This window comes from Ursus arctos, unplaced genomic scaffold (assembly GCF_023065955.2).
Source record: "Ursus arctos isolate Adak ecotype North America unplaced genomic scaffold, UrsArc2.0 scaffold_19, whole genome shotgun sequence".
Classification (NCBI taxonomy): Eukaryota; Metazoa; Chordata; class Mammalia; order Carnivora; family Ursidae; genus Ursus; species Ursus arctos.
Window position 1 is genome coordinate 57,015,239 of NW_026622863.1, and position 20,828 is coordinate 57,036,066.

Below are 20,828 nucleotides of genomic sequence, written 5' to 3' on the forward strand. Positions count from 1 at the left end.
CTGAGAAGGGAAGGTGCAGGATTTGAGTATGCATACGCACTCCCACACCATCAACAATTCCTGCATTTGCAGCCGCGTGTCCCCCTGCAGCCTCATCTCCCCACCCTGGCCCCCTGGCCTGGACAACCCATTCTCTCCCAGCATGGTCAACTGGAGCATCTCTGGGGTCAGAAGGGCTGGGCCATGACCAGTCTGTTTCCGTGGTCCCCAGTTTGCAAAGAAAAGCAGAAGAATGAGAAGGAGAGACCCAGGAAAGTCACAGAGAATCTAGCTGTATGCAAAAGAGAAACTTACAACCCACAGGCCATCAGAGCTGGGAGGCCTTCTCGCCCCACTTCTCCAACTTTCAAAAGACACTGCCTTCTGAACTGCCCAAATCATATGTGTGCCCCGTCTTATGCACCACCGTCCACACAGGGACCCCCTTCATCAATCTTTGTCAACCCAGGATTCATTGAGCTGGGAGATGGGTAGCTTATGTTAATCTGACAGGGAAGAATTATCAACTCTTCCCATGAGGTGAGAGAGGAAATTTCATTCATTCATTCAACAATCATCTACATTGTGTCTTCAGGTTTCTAGTAAGGGGGCGAGTATGAAAGATCTAGCCCTTGTCTTTGAGGGGGGCGGTATCTAGTCGAGAGACAGATTATTGGACAATTTCAGTGTCATAGGGGAGATAACTGGGAGGGGAGAGGCATAGGCTGGGGGTGCGTGGGGCTCTTGCTCTCCTGGACTGCAAAGTGAGTTCTGCAAGGCGAATTCTCAGGGACAAGTAGACATGGTAGGGAGTTCAGGCAATCTCAAGGGATGTGAATTCCGCAGGTGATCTTGGTACCCTGAGAAATTCTGGACTCTCAGGTATTGTGTTCTCAATCCCACTCAGTCTTCCACTGTGCTAGAAATCTTCCTCCAGCACAAGTTTTGTGCTGTGTTTGCCATCAACATCACGCTGCCCCAGCAGAAGTGGGGCCACCACCCATAGGGGGCGCTTTCTCTGCGCAGGACTTACCAGGTTCCCGGGGATCCCTCTGAAAGCTCGATGGTGCTGTCCGTGGTGCTGATTCAGAGGGCAGTGCTGACGTGGGGCATGTCCACAGCTCTGGGCAGAGGGGGCGGGGGGGCCGACCCCACAGAACAGGGATCCTAGGTCTGGAGTCGGGACAGCCAGCATGTCCGATGTGCCAGGGAGGGCTCAGGTCTACCTGGGAGGGGAAACTCAGGGGAAGGGGAGACCTGAGTCTCTCCTCCTTATCCTTCTACCCACCCTCAGAAATGTCCTACGGATAATGCCAGGCTGTTGTCACCGGTCCAAGCACAGGGAAAATGTTGCCCTTTTACATATCTGGTTCCATTTCATTTTCTGAACATCCCTGACAGAGAGAGGTAATCCCCCCAGAGGAGGCAGCCAACACTCAAGACAGATGAGTGGCTGTAGGAACCAGCCTCCAAGGACATTCCCCAACAACCCCACCCCTCCTTTATACAAATGTGGAGCTCCTCTCATTACGAGATAAAGTGTATTATTATCTCCTCCTCTCGAATCAAGGTTGGTCCCATGACTGCTTTGACCAACAGAATGTGGAGGACAAGGGGTTCCAGACTCATACATTAAGAAGGCCTGGTAGTTTCCACTCCTGCCTTGCAGATATCTGGGCATCCGTGTAAGCAATCCGGGGACCCTGCTGGAGAGAGAGGCTACATAGAGGAACCCGGAGGGTCGGACACCCAGCCCCAGATCCCAGCCACCATCTCAACCTCAACATGACCGCCTGAAAGCGCCAAAAGCAAGCTAGGAGTGCAACTGCCCAGCTGGAGTCTGCCCAATTTATAGCACCAGCATCGTGAAATAGGATAGAAGTTCAGGCTACCAGGTCATAGGGTAGTTTGACATGCAGCAACAGATAACCGAATCAGTAGCCCGCACAATTCAGAGCTAATAGGGAAAAGGTAACGGGAGGTTTACTGGCCTGATGAATTTTTCTACATACTGCATTTCAAGGATGGCTCTTAAATGGTGGTCTGAGGCCTTCATTTGGTCTGAAGACTACATTTCCAAGAAATCCCCTCCCTGCTTGCTTCCAGGTTGTTGTTGTTGTTGTTTCTAGTTAGACAATGGTTTTATTGCTTGAGTACATAGTCAAATGTATGCAATCAGAGGAGAGGCTGTGAATGACTCGTATTTCCAATTGGTGGGCAGCGGGGGAGGGGGAGGGAAGGACTCGTTTGGTCTCATAATATTGAGCCAACCAGTGAATAGGGCTCTCGATCAGAATAAGTCCGAATTTCGCATCCTCATCCTTTCTGTTCCTCTCAAGATGCTTTTGAACAGCAACAGCTTTCGTAATCAAATGGTAGAGATCCTCGGGAAGATTAGGAGCAAGTCCTTTGGACTTAAGAATTGTCAAGATTTTATTGCCTGTCACAAAACGTACTTGGGCAACACCATGGGCGTCGCTCAGTATCACGCCGACTTGTGAGGGAGTCAGGCCCTCCTTGGCCAATTTGTAGATCTGCTCCTTTCGCGTCATCAGACGTCAACTTCAGCCAGGTGGGGGCGCTGTGGTGGGAGCGAGGCAGAGCCCACTGGGTCGGGCCCTGCCTGGGAGCCTGCATGCGACCCATGATGGCGGTGGTCAGGCAGCGAAAAAGAGAGCGACGGTAGTTGCTTCCAGGTGAAAGCTGGCCACAAGAGAAGGGAGAAGCGGGAGCAGCGACCACGAGGCTCTGAGGTCAGTGGAGAGGTAGGTGTTACTGCAGCTCTCACAGCCTGTGGCTGCTCCGGGGGCTCACGTTGTCAGTGTGACATAACAGTGCTCAACTGCTGGGAGGCAGACAGCGTGTTGGGGAAACCTGGCTGAATTGCTGGGGGCAAGGACCATGGAGGCCCGGTACCTGGATGGGTGACGCAGGTGGGCACAGGTGGCCCAGAGAGAGGTTTACAGTGACACACAAATGATCCAGGAAAACAGTGTCCCTAGCATTTCTCACCTACTAAGACATTGTCCCAGGATATTTTTGACCTGACCACTAGGGCCATTTGCCTATTCACAGGACCCCATCTTCTCTGAGCAAAGGATAGGATATGGCCCACCACCTCAGTACTCAGAATGACCAATGCCCGGCTGTGTGTGTGTGTGTGTCTGTCTGTCTGTCTGTATGTATATGCTGAACATTGGTTTCCTAGGCCAGTGTGATGATCAATTTTATGTGTCAACTTGAATGGGCACAGGATGCCCGGATTAAACATTATTTCCGGGTGTGTCTGTGAGGGTATTTCCACATGAGATCAGCATTTGAATCAGTGGACTCAGTAGACTACCCTCTCCGATGCCAGTAGGCATCATCCGACCTACTGGAGGCCTGCAAAGAACAAAAAGCAGAAGAAGAGCTTACTCATTCCCTTCCGGCCTGCCTGTGAGCTGCGACATCGGTCTTCTCCTGCTCTTGGACTGGGATTTGCAGCATCAGCTCCCCTGCTTCTCAGGCCTTGGGACTCAGACTGGAATTACATCCCCAGGCTTTCCTGGGTCCCCAGCTTTCAGGTGGCAGATTGTGGGACCTCTCAGCCTCCATAATTGTGTTAGTCCTTCATAGTAAATCTCTGTTTGGTTCTGTTTCTCTGGAGAACCCTGCCTAATACAGTCAAAAGGGGGGACTAAGGCCCATCTCATGGGCCATATTTCCTACTTTCTCATTATTTTCATGAGAAAGAGAAGCCATGGAAGGGTCTAAAGCTAGAGAGTCAGGGAGTGAAATGGTCGGATTTGCGTTTTCAGGTGTTCTCTCCTGCTGCCCTGGGGCGGTTGGGGTGGAGGGGCAGCTGGAGTGGAGCTGACAGTTTGGGGCCACTGATTATCTGGTACTGCTGTTGATAAGGATTCCTGTCACATAACACAGCACGGCCGTCATTCACAGTTGTAACCTCTGAGAATGTTGGGCTTTCTGTTCCCACAGTGGGTGATACATAAATGCTTGTGGAATGCAGAGCATTAAAAGTACAAATTTAGGGGGGAAGGTAACAAATCTGGTATAAAATAGGAACCAAATTTTGAGTTAAAAACTGTATAGTGTTGGGGCGCCTGGGTGGCACAGTGGTTAAGCGTCTGCCTTCGGCTCAGGGCGTGATCCCGGTGTTATGGGATCGAGCCCCACATCAGGCTCCTCTGCTATGAGCCTGCTTCTTCCTCTCCCACTCCCCCTGCTTGTGTTCCCTCTCTCGCTGGCTGTCTCTGTCTCTATCAAATAAATAAATAAAATCTTAAAAAAAAAAAAACAACTGTATAGTGTTAACAAGGGAACTCTTGAGTGGTGGGAAGACAAGGCCCCAAAGGCTAGTCCCTCCAACAGAGGACTGAGACTGGGACGGGAGGGAACAGGGATGGGACAGGAGGTGCGTAGATGGGGAGTGGGGCAGACAGACACAAAGGAACAGTCACAGGGCGTGTGGGCCAAGTGTTTCCAGGAGGAAGCTGGCCATGACGTCGCTTACCTGTCCCCCTGGGCTTCAGGTCCACACCTCAGTCCCGTGTTGAGGAGGAGGGAGGCTCGGTCAGGACTCTCAGCCTCGCTCCCTGGAGGCCTCCACACCTGCGGAACCAACACGGGTCTCCGATCAGAGAGCCGCCGCTCCAGTTCTAACTCCAGGCAGGGTGGGACCGCTCAGCCCCCCCAGAACTCAGACCCGTCACCAGCCTTCCCTGCAGAGGGACAGGCCCGCTCACCGGCTGTAGTAGACCCAGCCGAGGCCATAGGTGAGGAGGAAGCCAGCCCCCATGAGGGCCCCTCGGATCAGGGTGAGGATTAGAGGCCAGGAGCCCTCCTGCTTCTCAGTCACACAGTTGCAGGCAGAGGGGCTTCCTGCGGAAGGGGGCACAGGGGAGGAAGTTCTGTCCCCAGAGCCCAGTCCCTTCCACACCCCAAACCCCGGACTAGGCAGTCCACCCCCAGAACCTGTGTACAACTCACTCTGCACAGAGAGGCTGAAGGAAACGTGCTGGGAGCCCAGCGGGTGCTGAGCCTGGCAGGTGAATTCCCCTTCATCTTCCACCCCTACATGGGGCAGCTCCAGGACCCCTGAGGGCTGGGATGGGCTCAGGGCTTTTCCCTCCCGGGACCAGCTCAGCAAGGGAGGAAGTTACTATCGGCCACACAGACCAGGATCCATTGGGGAGCAGACAGGGATGGTGGAGCTGAGAGGTCTGTCTCTCCTTCCTCCCACTCAGACGCAGAGGATGCCTAACTGTGTGACCTATGCTCATAGATACACAAATCCAGGAGTCTAGAGTGGCTGAAAGACCCTGGAGGGAAAGAGGCTGAGCTGAGACTGGAAGGAGGAGGAGCACTGGTCATATTAACATGTGGAGGAAGGCTCCGCCGTTGGAAGAGTGACAAGCAAAGGCACTGAGCCTTGTAGATGAAAGGAACGGCAAATATCTCTGGAGCCTGCTAGGGAGGGCAGGGAAGTTTCTGCACCGGATGTGCTGAGCAACTTAACCCGAGATGTAGGGGAGCCACTCAAGGGCTCTGAGCAGGGAAGGGGTGGGGTGGGCTCTGGGGGCAGGGAAACCTTTCTGGGCCTGCGCTATGTGGGACACAGACTTGAGCGAAGCTACTGGAGACCAGGAGGCTGGGGACAAGGAAGGAGCAATGGTCAAGGCCATACGGGTGAAGGGGAGGGGATGGAACAGAGAGGATGAGGAAAGGAGCAATTTGGGACATTTTCAGGAGATGAAGCTTACAGGACTCACCGACTCGGGGTTGGGGAGCAGGGATGGGGGGGGAGGGAAGAAAAGAAGTCACGTGGAGTAAGTCAAGGAGTCCTGACCCAAGTAACTGGGGGGATGGAGATCCATGTCCCCAATTTCTGCACTTCAAAGTCATATTCTGGACCCTGCACCAAAGCCCCTGGAGAGAGAGAGCCTCAGGCTCCACCCTCACTCCCTGCCCTAGACTCCTCTGGCTCCTGGTCCACTCACCTTTCCACAGCATGGACTATAGCGGCCCTACCAGCAGCAGAGACATCTCTCGAACCATAAATGCCAGGCACTGTCCTGGGACAGTCTGGTCACCAAGGTCTCTTGGTATAGCAAGAATGATTAAAAAAAAAAAAAAACCCAAAAAACCCAAAAATGAACCCCAAGAAGAAGCCAGTGGGTATGAAAAGGATCGTAATTGTATGTATTAGTGCAACTTCAGACCCGCAGTTGCCAGAGATGGAGAGCTTGTCGGAGACCAGTCAGTATCACTTCCCTACTCTGCAGGACTTAATGAAGCCTGGAGAAAGCAAAAGACTTCCAAAAGTCATCCTGGCTGACGTGTCTTTCATATTGGACAGATTCATGAAAAATTGGTATTACTTCTGCCTTGCACATTCAGAACCTGCCAGTGAACCCCCCCCCCCCCGAAAAAGATGTTTCCTACTGAATCAATTCCTTTATGGATACATGGCTATTTGAGGTTTTCATTTCTTCTTGAGACCGTTTCAGTAAATTATATTTTTCTTATAATTTTTATATGTCTGCATTTAAAGTCTTATCATTTATTTGAGTGAAATATCCCCTTAGTTACCTAAAAAAAAAAGATTTATTTATTTTTAGAGAGAGGGTGAGACTCTTTCAAGAAGACTCCCTGCTGACCATGGAGGCCAACATGGGGCTCGATCCCAGGGACCCATGAGATCGTGACCTGAGCTGAAATCAAGAGTCCTAGGCGTAACCCACGGAACCACCCAGGTGCCCCTCCCATTATGCTGTTCTAAAGCAAAAGATATTGAAGCAGAACATACATAGAGGAAACAGTTCAGATTATAAAGATAAGCTTGATAAATTTTCATATGATGATGACATTCCTGGCGCAACCACCTAAATCAAGAAGCCCCACGGCACCCAGTCCTAGTTACTCCCCCTCCCCCCAGAAAAGTAACCACTATAGTGACTTCTACCATCACTGATCAGTTTCCTCTGTTTTTGACTTTTATGTCGTTGGGATCTTCCAGTGTCTGGCTTCTTGTGCTTAACATTTTATTGTGAGAGTCACCCACACACATAAGAGCAATTCATTTATTCTTGCTGCTGAAAGAATTTCTTTGTGTGCCTATGCCATACATTACACAAACCTCCTACATTAGAGGAACATTTGGGTTATTTCGGGTCTGGAACTATGAGGAGGAGCGCTGCTACAAACATGTCTTTGATATGAATATGTATTTTTGTTGGGTATATTTTTTAGAGCATAATTTCTCAGTAATAGTCTAGAGGGTCAGGGTCTCCAGGCCCCTGGGTTACTGGAACTCTGAGTCTCCATGACCCTGGCCCTAGGGACTACTGGATTTCTGGGGTCCAGGAGGTCTCGGAAGTCAGGGTCTCTGGGGTCTCCTGGTCCAGCCAAGTCCTTTCTTACCTGCTCTCCGCGCTCCAGCTCCACCTCCTCGTGAAACGAAGTGTGTACTATCCGGTTCACTGGCTGGAACCTCAAACTCACCCACTATCCAGAGTCAGGAGCCATGTCCAGAGAACTACCCCCCTATTCCCCCCCCAACACACCACCACCACCACCAAAGCACTAACAGCTGAAGCACGCACAGACCTCGGCTCACACACACTGCTCCGTCTCCCCATTCGACATCCTCATGCGCTACGTCCTTCTTTCACACCGGCGAGCAACCACTGCTCTCCCACCTTCAAGTCCTTCCTGCCACTCCACTCTACAATAGCTTTTAAAGCCTATAATAATAAATAAAAATAAAGCCTATAATAAGGAGCACAGCGTGGCTCAGGCGGTTAAACATCTGACTTTGGCTCATGATCCCAGGTTCGTGGGATCGAATCCCGCTCTGACTCCTTGCTCAGCGGGGAGCGTTCTTCTCCCTCTCCCTCTGCCTGCCACGGCCCCTGCTCGTGCTCTCTCTGACAAATAAAATCTTTAAAAAAAATAATAAAGCCTATAATAATCCCGCAAAAGCAGATAATCCGAATACAGCTGCTTCGCCTTTTAAGTGTACTGCACGGTGACGGCGACAGCGCACTGCCACGGGGGGGGGGGGGGGGGGGGGCGGGGAGGAGCAAAAAAAATCCAAAAATAATCTCGCGGCTCTGCCTCTTTCCCAAGCCGGTGCGCAGGCGCATAAAGGAAACCGGGCAGTACTCGTTAGCAAGCGACAGAAGGGGCCGCAAGGGTTCTTGGGAGTTGTAGGCTTAGCAGGCCCAGTAGCCTCAGGTGCTTCGGAGGCGCCGCATGGGGTTCTGGGAGCAGTAGGCAAGACAGCCCCCAAAGCCCTGTGGGAGTCGTAGTCTCCGGAGCCACTTCCGTGCCAGACTTCCGCGTGTGGGGCCGTTCGGACGTCTTAGTACCGCGTTCTGTCTAGGTGAGTAGTTCCTCTGGACGCGGATGGGCCCATGGGCCCCTGCTCTTAATTGCGATGCCATGTGAAGTTGAGAGGCTCGAGGAGTGGTGACACCAGCGCCCGTGATTCCCTAACGTCTGTGTCCCAGAGGCTTTCTGGCCAGGATCCCCACGTTGGACACTGTGGGCCATCTTGTCTCTTGCCCAGCCACCCGTTTCCCCAGGTGGGGATTCCACCGTCTCCCTGCCCACCCCCACAGCATCGGGTACATCCAGGAGGCCACTAGTGTGTCCTCGAACCTCTGTTCTGATAGAAGGATGTCACACACTATCGTCCCTCTGACAAGGCTGCAATCCGGAGGCATCCCTGGGGCCCGGGTCTCTTCTTCTGGGGGCATTTATTATGCCCAATTCTACAGTTATTTACTGAGCGCTGGCACTGTGCCAAGGCCTATGTGAAGCTGGGGGGAGACGGCGGTGGACGAGGCAGACCCAGTCCCTGCCTTTAGTACCCCGAAGGGGACAGGTCTGCTACTGACAGGTCGAGTCGTGGTCAGGCGGGGGTGGAGGCATACTAGCGGCTCTGTGAGCCTGGAGCGGGTGCCTGACCCAGGCTGGATCCCTACAGTCTTCCACAGGAAGGTGCTTAGCAGGCACTTCAAACCTGGTATGTCCAAATGGAATTCCTGGTGGCCCTCCTGACGAAATGGCCCCATCATCCTCCTGGGGGCTCTGCCCAAAACCTCCAATCAGTCTCCATTCGTCTTTTCTCATCAGCTGAGCCTCCACCGCAATCCAAGTCTTGTGCAAGTCCTATGGACTCTACCTTCAAAACAGGTCCAGAGTCCCACCCTTCCTTCCCACCTCCACTGCCACCACCCCCACCCAGGCCACTTGCAACTCTCACTGGTTATTGCCATAGCCTCCTCCCTGGCCTCCCTGCCTCTGCGCTTACCCCCTCAAATATGCTCCCCGCACAGCAGTCAATAGGATCCTTTTAAAGCATAAGTCAGATCATATCCCTTTCCTGCTCAAAACCCTCTCTGAATAAAATTCAAACTCCATATCCTGGCCTATGAGTCTCTGACAACCCGGACAGACTCAACACTGCCAGGGTCTTCCTCCTTCAAGAGGCCGGCCCCCAGAACTGGGTGACTGTAGACTTAGGGCAAGAGGAGGGATGAATCCAGGGTGACTTCATGTCCTGTCCTGTGGAGGAGGTGGGCAGAAGGTGGTGGTGCCCTCAGGAGACAGCTGGGCAAGAACAGGTTTCTACCTGGGGGAAGGGGGGATTGGAGGCTGGCCAGTGTGGGTGCTCGGGAGCTGAGAGAAGGCCTAGCCAGGATCCTCAGTGGGGCATTTGCAGGCTCAGCCGGCTGGACATCACAAGTCAGAGTCACCCACAAGGAGAACGGGCTGGGCAGGACCTGAGGACCATGAAGGAAACTCTCCAAAAGAGACTAGAGACCCTGCGGGAGACAAAGCATGAGAGCGGAGGGAGGATAAAGTCAAAAGAGAAAACATTTCAAGGGGCTGTTGCTCAAATGTGACAGAGGCAGCTGATGGTCACGGCTGATGGCTCCTCGGGGCTGCTTGCCGGCCCAGTACAGGGAAGAGTAGCTGAGCAGAGGGAAGAGCCAGTGTGAACACCTTGCGCTAGGTGTGTGTCCCGGAGTGTTTGACAGTACAGACCAGCATGATGGAGGAGACGGGGAGACAAGGTCAGAGAAAAAGGAGCCAGATCACAGAGTGCCTCAGAGGCCCCTGGCTTTTCCTAAAGTGGGAAGAGACGGTGGCTCAGACTAGGCTGGCTGCCGTGCAGATGGTGAGGAGTATTGGCTTCTGAGTCTGCGTAGAAACTATAGTCCGACAGGATCTGCTATCTTCTATTTGGGCATTTGGGGCTTGGGGTCTGAGGACATCTCTGGGGTGTCCTCCGTGGGACATGTGGAGGAGCGGCTGTGACCCGACATTGGAATTTGGAGTCACCCATGGGGAGAGTGAGAAGAGTGGTGAAGCAGGAGCAGGCCAGGGTCCTGGCCCCCCAGGCTTTTGGCCTGAGCAGCTGAAAGGACGGAGCTGCTCTTCCCTGCAGGAGAAGCAGGTGTGGGAAGAAGAATCCGGAGTCTGGGTTTTGAGATGCCTCTTAGACATTTGAATGGTACGGGCCCTGCCTCAGGAAGTCACAGACAGTAAACAAAGTCAAGTAAGGTGACTCCACGCATTGTGGCAAATGCTAGAAGCAGGGTGAGCTGCTCAGAGGCTCCTGCACTAGACCAGGCTGGAGGCAGTGGCGGCCTGGAGAGGGGGTATGGAGCCTGGCGGATTTTTATGGGTTTACCAGGCATGTGGCACCAAGGAGGGTGTGGCTGGAGAATTGGAGTTTCTGCTGGGGAGGAACCAGGTAGGAGGAGGGGGACAGAAAGGGGTCAAGGATGGGCCAATCCATGTTTTGTAAGTCCATAGAAACTCGTGGGAGATTCTGATACCAGAGCAGAATGGAGTCCAATCCTGGAGGCCCATCCACCCTGCCTGGGAAGCAGAAGCAGCCCCGGTTGGTGTCCTTGGAGACACGACCCACGCTGCGTCTGTGTCTCCCTGGAGTTGGTGATCACCCTGCCCTCCAGACGATGCCATCAGGGCTCACTCCTGGAGACAGTATCTCCCCCACCCCCCCAAAGTGAAATCTGGTTGGTCTCTCCCGTTTCTCCCCCTTACCCCGAACAGAGCTGCATTCCCCTTGCCCTCCTCTGTCCTGAGTTGCTAACCCTTTTCCAGGCTCTCTAAACACCCCTGGAGGTCCAGGTCAAAGGTCTCCACCCTGTCCCTCTGTTTCGTGCTGTACCAGGGACCAGCCTCCCTGAAGACTGTGAAACGGCTTCTTAATGGGCTGTCCCCATCCCCCCAAACAGCACACAACCTAATTCTGAGCGTAACTTGCTTGTCTTTCCCACCATCCCCATACCAACTCTTAGACTCCTTCTCTACTTGGTGCACAATGGGGTGCATTACGAGAAGCCTCCTGAAGCCAGAACGCCCAGAAAAAGCCTATTCTACCGCACAGGCCTGGCCCTGGATGAATTTGGGCAGGGGAGCTAGCTGGCAGCCTCCCCGGAGGCAACAACCCCGCAAACCAGAATCCGCAAGTAACCTGCTTCCCCTCTCTCCCGGTGCAGGAGAAGCCGACTCCTCCCAGCCCGCCCGGAACTCGCGATGCCCGCCCCGCAGTGCGCCTCCTGCCACGCGGCGCGCGCTGCCCTCCGCCGCCCGCGCTCCGGCCAAGCGCTGTGTGGGGCCTGCTTCTGCATCGCCTTCGAGGCCGAGGTGCTGCACACGGTGCTGGCGGGCCGCCTGCTGCCGCCCGGCGCCGTGGTGGCCGTGGGCGCCTCCGGCGGCAAGGACTCCACGGTGCTGGCGCACGTGCTGCGCGAGCTCGCGCCGCGCCTGGGCGTCTCGCTGCGCCTGGTGGCCGTGGACGAGGGCATCGGGGGCTACCGGGACGCGGCGCTGGCGGCCGTGCGGCGGCAGGCGGCGCGCTGGGACCTCCCGCTCACAGTCGTGGCTTACGCAGACCTCTTCGGGGGCTGGACGATGGACGCCGTGGCCCGCAGCACGGCAGGTACCGGCCGCAGCCGCGCCTGCTGCACCTTCTGCGGGGTGCTGCGGCGCCGCGCGCTGGAGGAAGGGGCGCGCCTCGTGGGAGCCACGCACATCGTGACGGGTGAGCGCAGGGCCTGCAGCCGAGGGGCCGGCACCGAGAGGGGTGGGGGTACTCTCCGGGGGCTGTGGTTCCCTGCATTTTAAAAAATGACATTCTTTGTGTCTCCCTTCGCACAAGGAGGCGAGGGAAGTGGTAGCATCCATCAGAAGCCAACTGCAGTAGCTTTCTCTGCAGTGGGAGGCCCACTTCTGAGACTGAGATGATATTTGTAGCGCTAAACACTTTAACTACCGTCGTGAAAAGGCAACTAGTGCAGGGCCTGGTTGTTGATAAGTGGGTGGCAAACGAGGCCACCCGAGTGGCTCCCCGGGAGCCTGTGTGTGTTCCCCTCTAGTTTCTCACTGTGACCACCTCCAGCCTCCACCTGGCTGTCCCGTGGTGCCTGGGGGTCCTCACGGCCTGTCTGGCCCTCCCTGCTGTTCTCCGCATCTCCTCCGCACCCTCTGGGTCCTGGCTGACCCGCAGGTCTGGGGGTTGGGGGGTCTCCAACGCCTGGTCACCCACTCTGCCACTTTGCACATCCCCTCCCCGTCTCTCTCTGGGTCCTGGGGGTGGGCTCTCCGTGGCCGGGTCGCACGCGGCGTGCCACTCTCGCTCCCGGTCTTGCTGGGTCCCGGCTGCCCCAAGGTGGCGCGCCCACCTCACCTGCTGCCCCTCTGTCCCCCAGGCCACAACGCCGACGACATGGCGGAGACCGTGCTCATGAACTTCCTGCGGGGCGACGCGGGCCGGCTGGCGCGGGGCGGGGGCCTGGGCTCGCGGGGCGAGGGGGGCGCACTGCCGCGCTGCCGGCCCCTGCAGCTGGCCTCGCAGAAGGAGGTGGTGCTGTACGCGCACTTCCGCCGCCTCGACTACTTCTCGGAGGAGTGCGTCTACGCGCCCGAGGCCTTCCGCGGCCACGCGCGCCACCTGCTCAAGCTCCTGGAGGCGGCGCGGCCGTCGGCGGCGCTGGACCTGGTGCACTCGGCCGAGCGCCTGGCCCTGGCCCCGGCCGCGCGGCCCCCGCCCCCCGGCGCCTGCTCCCGCTGCGGGGCGCTGGCCAGCCGCGCGCTGTGCCAGGCCTGCGCCCTCCTGGACGGCCTGCAGCGCGGCCGGCCCCGCCTGGCCATCGGCAAGGGCCGCGGGGGCCGCGACGAGGAGGGGCCGCCCCCGCCAGCCAGCGACCCCGGGTCTGCGCCGGACCCCGCCGCCGGGCAGTGCGGGGCGGCCTGTAAGGAGCGCTGTGGATAAACCCCCTCCGCCCGGGCTTCGGTGTGAGGTTGGGAGGGGGACGGACGGGACCGGTTACCGGTGACCCCGCAGAAGCTGAGGCCGGGATCCCTGGGTCTGAGGGAGGAGGGGCTGGGGGCTGGAATCCTTGGGTCTGAGGGAGGAGGTTTGGGGGGCTGGAGAAGGAGGAACTGGGGCCAGGACTCCAGGATCTGAGGAAGGAGGGGCTGGAGACCAGAACTCTTGTTCTGGAAGAAAGAGAACTGAGCAACTTTCCCTGCCAGAGCCGGTAGTATTGGGCTGCTTGCCTAGTACGCTGCCAGGTTCTGGGCATGCGCAGGAGAGCCCTAACGCTTCTTTAGGACCTACTATGTGTCATGTTTGCCGGTAGTGGGATAAGCAAAACAGCTTCACTCGATGGGCTCTCTCATTTACGGTAATCGGGATGCTTCTCTTTGAGTGCTGTACCTACCGCGGATTCTGCTCCGTCTGATTTCATCCACACCGCGGTCTCACTGGCTGTAGCCTGAGGCTCGGTCACTGGACTGAGGTCACCTAGCTGGAGTTTGTCCCTCCACACCAGGCGGTGGGTGGGTGGTTAGATTCCGCCTGGGGTTCAGCACTACCCTATTGAAATATAATGTGAGTCATATGTGTAATTTTAAGTTTTCTAAGAGCCATATATTTTAAAGGAGGGGGAACAAGTGAACTTTTAATAATGTATTTTATTTGACCCAAATAAATATATTTGACCTAAATATCCCAGATATTACAATTTTAACATGTTATTTTAAAACTATGTGATATTTTACGGTCTTTTTTTTTTTGTACTAAGCCTTTGAAATACAGTATGTATATTATACTTAACAGCCCATCTCCTTTCCGATGCAACCGCTGTTCAGACCTCACAGGGGACCTGAGGGCCCCACGGGGGAACTGGGAAGATGCTGTCCTAGGCTTTGGCCACAAGAGGTCACTGTACCCACACCTGTGCATCGGGTGGCCACGGTTGACCAAGGTCTCTCTGCTGCCTGGGTGGGAGCTCCGCTCCCTGCTGTCACCTCCTCCCTGGTCTTCCTGGTCCGAGCCAGGCACCAAGGGCGAGCGGCGCAGTCTGGCAGAAAGATGAAGGCCCCATTGGAAACCTTCCTTGACCTCAAGACCTGTGTGTTCAGGCATTCATTCATTCCGCAAATATTCACTGAGCACTTCATGGGTGACAGCAGTGAACACACACCCGCCCGAATGGGAGAGGCCAAAAAGGAAAGGAGAAAAATAAGTGGAATATACAGTATGTCAGGTGGTAATAAATCAGGGGATGGAAACAGGCCAACATTTAAGGAGGTGTCGTGTAAGCCCTGACAGTTGGGTTTTCTCTTTTTTGTAATGCAAGCGCCTGACTTGAGCTTTGCTTGCCAAGGCACCCACTTCAAAGATGGCTATCTGGTAAACAGATTGCCAGCCACACGACTAGATACAAGCGAGGCCGCCTCCCCCCCCCCCCCAGGCTCCTTTGTTTCAGAGATCTTAATGGATTTCCGTAAGTCAAAATCACCCTGCAGATTGTTTTTCCTCTTCCCACACTTTCAATCCCCACTCTTGTTTTAAATTCACAAAGAGTGAGCCCGTGGAACCCTAGGTACCCCCCTGGACCCCCATAAAGGCAGAACCCCAGAGACCCGTGCACCCACCCTCCACTGTGACCTCTCTGTATGGCCCCCAATTAAAAAAAAAAAAAAACTTTATATTTTTTTAAGTTTCCTGGTTACTTTTGAGGGCATCTTGCAATCATGAGAACCACAAGGGCCGGGCCGGACACAACACTGGTTATCGATCGGCTGGGACACACACAAAACAGTGGGGTAGATAGAATTGAGCAAAGACCTGTCCAAGGGAGGCAGCGAGCTCTGCAGATTGGTGGGAAGAGCGTTGCCGGCAGAGGAACAGAGAGTGCAAACTGAGGCAGGACAGTGGTGGAGGGGGGAGAGTAGGAGAGACCTAAGAGGGACCAGATGGTGTAGGCTCAGTTTCAGTTTTGAGACGGAAGTCAGAGAGTTCTGAGCAGAGGAGTGATAAGGATCATCCCTTTATTCACGCAGCAAACATTTACTGGTACCTCCCAGGAGCCAGGCCCTGTGCGGAGCCTTGGGGAAACAGCTGAGTCAGCCCCAGTCCCTGCCCTCAATGGGCTCCCCTTCTGGTGGGGAAGGCAGGTATGGACAGGGATACGTGCCACAGTGGGGAGTTAGCAAGGACACAGGGGAGCCCAGAGGTGGGGTGCCCGGCTCACATGGGGCATCATAGAATGCCTTACGAAGGAGGTAGTGTTTCAACCAGGCTCCAAAGGTGAGTAAGAATGAGCACGAGATGGGGCGCCTGGGTGGCTCAGTCGGTTAAGTGTCTGCCTTTGACTCAGGTAATGATCCCAGGGTCCTGGGATTGAGTCCCACATTGGGCTCCCTGCTCAGCGGGGAGTCTGCTTCCCCCTCTGCCCCTCCCCCTGCTCCTTCTCGCTCTCTCTCAAATAAATAAAATCTTTAAAAAAAGAAAAGAAAAGAAAAGAAAGAAAGATTGAGCACAAGAAAGCGGTGGGAGGGAGACGAGGCTGAAAGAACAGCAGGTGCAGAGGTCTGCAGGTCAGGAAGCACCCGGAACCTGGGTGGAATGGCAGCTCCCAGGGCAGGATGGCTAGGGAGGAGTTAGCCCAGGTGGCTGGGCCCCTGAGAAGACTGAAAAGCCGCCGCATCCTGAGGGCTGTCTGCTGGGGCTAATGGGGGCGCTAGGAAGGGTTCAGAGAAGACAGGACTAGCTCTGGGTATCAGAAAGCTCCTTCTGGGGCCATGTCCAAGAAGTCTGCAGGGAGAAGCCAAAACAGAGCAGCAGCAAGGGAATGGGATGGTGGGACCGGATATGAGGGCTATTTAAGAAGCACTCACCAAGGGCTGGAAGTCCTACTAAACTCTAGGGTGCGTTTTGTAAGCATAAGAGCTCCCACATGAACCCCAGTACAAGAGAAGTCCGTCCTAAACAGACCGAACAGAAATAAAGATGTTTACCACTTAGGCAGATGGCCGTAGTAAACACGGGACAGTCCTTTGCTGAGGGAGAAAGCCACAGTAAGTGTGGAGGGCAGAGCAGGGGTGTTGCTGAGACAGGAGCCCTAGTCATCATGGAGGAGGACTTTTGCTGTGGTCTTTGGCCTTGGTAAACTGTAGCCCCTACATAAACACAAGGGATCCATAATTCTTGTTGAGTATGGCAGTGGATCTGTGAAAGGATCAAGGCTGATGATGCAGAAACCTCATCCCCCAGAGTCAGAAGCTTTCTTCCCCTTAGGGATTTGAAGCCCAGTCTCAGAAAGATAGGCTTTCCCATCTTCCCCCTGTGTGTGCTCTCCCAAGGCTGGGTAATTGGAGATTAGTGTCAGGTCTGAAGAGGTAGAAGCATTGGGTACAGAGATTCTGGAGGGAAGCAGATTTCTGGAAAGAAGCAGAGATTCTGGAGAGAAGAAGGCTTTGAGATAATTTCACTCCTTCAGCCTGTTTATACAGAGCCTCGCCGCATGCCGGGTAGTAGACTAGTCTCAGGGGATCCCGCAGTGAACCTGCAAGACAAGGTCCCGGCCCTCATGAAGCCTCAGTCCAAGTGAGAGAGATGTTACTTCATTCTACAAACATTTACTGTGTACCTACTATGTGCCGGTGCACAGATCAGATAAGGAAGGCAAAACCCCCTGCCCTGTCAGAGATGACACTCAAGTTATGGGAGACAGAATCCACAATAAAGCAAGTAAATAAAACATGAGGACATCTGATGGTGATAAATGCCATAGAGGAAAAAAAAAGACAATAAACAAGGACGCAAACACATAAAGCAATTATAGTTTGAAATAAGGCATAAAAAGGAAACCAACAAGGGGCTGGGATAGAAACTAGAGAGGAATGTCTGCTCCAGACAAGGTGATCATAGGCATAGTGGCAGGAAAGGTGTCCCAGGCAAAGGGAACAGCAAAGACAAAGACCCTAAATTGGGAAGGCAGCTACCATGCTGAGAAAAATCAAAGAAGTCCAGAGGAGCTGAGGCACAGCACATGATGGAGTGATGAGGTAGGAGGGATGGACATAAGCCGGACAGAATGCCTTGGAGGCATTTGGGTTTTATTCTTTTTTTAAAGATTTTCTTTATTTATTTGACAGAGATAGAGACAGCCAGAGAGAGAGGGAACACAAGCAGGGGGAGCGGGAGAGGAAGAAGCAGGCTCATAGCGGAGGAGCCTGATGTGGGGCTCGATCCAGTAACGCTGGGATCACGCCCTGAGCCGAAGGCAGGCGCTTAACCGCTGTGCCACCCAGGCGCCCCAATTTGGGTTTTATTCTATTTGCAGCGGGGAATCATGATACTGTTTTATATTTTAGGGACACGTTGGCTGCTGGACTTGGACTTGGCATGGGTGGGGGAAGGTGGGAACGGGTCAAATGTGGAAGCAGTGAGATTAGTTCGGATGCTACTGCACCTGTCCAGGGGAGAGATAAATGTGACTTGGTAAGAGAGGAGGGAAGTGTGTGGATTCCGCGACTATTTTGGCGCTAAGGTGACAGGAATTGCCAAAGTGGGAGGTGGGAGTGAGGGAGGAATCAAGGACCACTCCCAGCTTTTGACACGAGCCAACAGGAAAAAGGATGGTGTCATTTACTAACAAGGGGACGACCAGGGGGATCTTGGGGGTGGCCCCATCTTTTCCCACTTTTTAAACAGAAATAAGTGGGAGATAATAGAGACGGAGGGAGGTGGGGCAAAAATGTTTGCTGCCTGTTGACCTGGTATCGGGGGCACCCAGGTGTGCATGCAGAGGCTGCCTGGCACGTAGCAGACACAGGTGCTGAGTCAGAGACATCTGAGAGATTACCCAGAAAGTTTGGGTAATCAGAGACACATGAGATCAGCAGCAGAGGGGCGTCGAGCCAGACAGGCTGAGGATTGAATCCCAGCTACAGCACTTGCTCACCGTGCAATGTTGGGCAACTTACCTCATTTCTCTGGCTTTTCTCCATCTACAGAATGGGAGCGATTACGTGTGCACCACGCAAGGCCAATGGGGGGATTAAGAGCGATGTGGCACATGGAAGTACTAGAAAAATTGCCAACCAAGAGCTGGTCAGGGGCCCAACAAGGCAGAGGGGAGGGTCCATGTGCTCATCCCACAAGCATTCATCGCTTGCTGGGCTGTCCCAGGGGCTGGGGACCCAGCACAGGCCTCCCTGCCCGCAATGGCTTATGAACAGATTTGAAGGCAAAGTGGCATGGCGTCTAACAGCTGGATGACCCAGGTTAGAACAGATTTGAAGGCAAAGTGGCATGGCGTCTAACAGCTGGATGACCCAGGTTCCAATCCTGGCTATGCCACTTGGACGAGTGCCTTTTATCTGAGACCCCGTTCCCTCCCCTGTGACGTGATGCCAGTAAGAGTCTCTAAGCCTCGTAAAGCTGCTGTGGGGATTCAACGTGATGATGTGTACGAGGTCTTTGGCAACCTGCCTGATATTTTTTGTAAGTGAAAACAGAGACAGGCTTTCCCTGGCAACAAGGACTCAGGGGCGTTGAAGAGAGAGGACCCCCTGGGTTTGCAGTCCTCCAGTCTCCCTGTGGTCTGAGACCGCCTCCCCTGTCCCCCATTCCCACGGTAGCACCCTGGCCCCTATCTCCATCCAGAACTACTCCACCTCTGAAGCCGCAAACCCCACATCCCACTCCCTGACCACAGCCTCCCATGCTTCTAGAGCTGCGGGTGGCCCTGCCACACCTGTTCTTCCACTCAGAGGCAACCTGACCCCCTCATGCAGCCTCCAACCAAGCCCCTTCTGTCTGCACTTCCTACACCCCATAGTCCACCCCTTTCCCCGCCCCCCAGAGTCCTTAACCCCCTTGTCTTAGCATCGCTCCCACCATGGCCCAGCCCTACACGTGCCTGCTCTTTGCTGGAGAAAAACAAAACAAAATCGTCCGACTGCTCCAATGATGCCCTTTAAATTCCTGATCGCCAACTTCACCTGGGCACCTTGTCCGCCACCCTCACCTCCCCCACCCCATCCGCCCCGGTGCCCCTTGAGGTGAGCTGGCATCGATCTCCCCAGAGGAAACAGAAGCCAACCCAAGGGCCCTCCCTCCTCTTCCTGCCACAGGACCCACACCCCACCCGAAACCTCACCCGCCCTTTCCTTCTTCCTTCCTGGAACAATGGAAGAGGCGTCCTTCCTCCTGTCGGGAGTTAATCCCACCACTCTGGCGGTTGCACCATCGGCCCCTTTGTTCTTGGGCATCTTGCTCCCTGCGGTTGTTAAGAGCTCTCCGCCTGGGTTCAAATCATGGAACCTTGGTGCCACCACTCCGCGTTGTGTAAACTTGGGCGGGCGACTTCTCTTCCTCGCCTGTACATTGAAGATAATAAGAGCGTCTTTCTCACGAAACCACGGGAAGGGTTCGGTGAGTCTGATGAAAAATGCACTAAACCGGGGTTGGACACCTCAATCAGTGTATAAATGGAATTGACCCTCAAATCGCCTTGGAGGACAACAGAAGATTCTGGTAGTGGAGCAGAGATTCCTATAGTCCTGGAGTTTGTGCACTTCCTCTTGCGCTGACCAGCTCAGTGACCTTGGACCAGCCAGTTCCCCTCTGACTCAGTTTCTCAGTCTATAAAATGGGGACAAGATAGTACCTATCCCATAGGGTCCACACTCTCCATGACTCATTCTGCTCCAGGCAGGCTGGCCTCCTCACTGGTCCCCAGACACACCCCAGGGCCTTTGCACTGTTGCTCCTTCTGTCTGGGATAGTATTCCCCCAGAGATCCCCGACTACCTTTAGGTCTTTGCCCAAAGGTCACCTCAGTTGGGCCTTCCCTGACCCTACTCCACTCCCTACTTTCTTATTATTTTTCAAAGCACCGATAAATTGTTATATTATGTGTTATACTTATTTAACTTTCTCTTGATTGCTTCCACTTCCAGAATGTAAGCTTCAGCAGGGCAGGGATTTCTGTCTGTTTTGTTCATGTCTCTATCCTCAGTGCTTAGAACTGTGACTCACGCATAGTGGGTGCTCTGAGTTGTTGAACGGAAGGAGGGAGAGTGAAGGAAAGCAGGAGGGAGAGGGAGAGAGGAAAGAAGCTAACCCACACGAGGAACTTCCTTGGTCAAACAAAATGCGCAATGAAAGATGATTCCACCTTAGAAAGGAAGGAAATTCTGACACACGCTACAACGTGAACTTTGAGGACATTGTGCTCAGGGACATAAGCCAGTCACATTGTGATTTCACTTCTGTGAACGGAAAGCAGATGGAGGTGAGCAGGGGCTGGGGTGAGGGGACGGGGAGAAAGTGTTGAACAGGGACAGAGCTCCGGCTGGGGAAGATGGAAGCCTTTCGGAGATGGATGGCGGCCATGGCTGCACGACCACACAAATGTACTTCAGGCCACTGAACTGTCTGCTTAAAAATGATTTTAGTGGTGAATTTTATGTTCTGTATATTTTACCACAATAAAAAAGCAAATCAA

General features: G+C 54.3%; 1 protein-coding gene and 1 pseudogene across 1 annotated transcript; one reads left to right on the plus strand and one right to left on the minus strand.

The window, feature by feature from the left end:
- Positions 1-2,140: 2,140 nt before the first annotated feature.
- Positions 2,141-2,625, minus strand: LOC113247303 (40S ribosomal protein S13-like; annotated as a pseudogene).
- Positions 2,626-8,309: 5,684 nt separating this feature from the next.
- On the plus strand, positions 8,310-20,828 carry CTU1 (cytosolic thiouridylase subunit 1). Its single transcript, XM_026488259.4, has 3 exons — positions 8,310-8,365; positions 11,520-12,064; positions 12,732-20,828. The coding sequence occupies exons 2-3, from the start codon at positions 11,557-11,559 to the stop codon at positions 13,292-13,294; spliced, it is 1,071 nt and encodes a 356-aa protein (XP_026344044.2). The 5' UTR covers positions 8,310-8,365; positions 11,520-11,556; the 3' UTR covers positions 13,295-20,828.

Excerpts from the sequence above, each read along its gene's own strand:
- CTU1 (XM_026488259.4), top strand. The coding sequence starts at position 11,557 with ATGCCCGCCCCGCAGTGCGCCTCCTGCCACGCGGCGCGCGCTGCCCTC. Across the intron at positions 12,065-12,731 it reads AGCCACGCACATCGTGACGG|GCCACAACGCCGACGACATG; the intron begins GTGAGCGCAGGG and ends TCTGTCCCCCAG.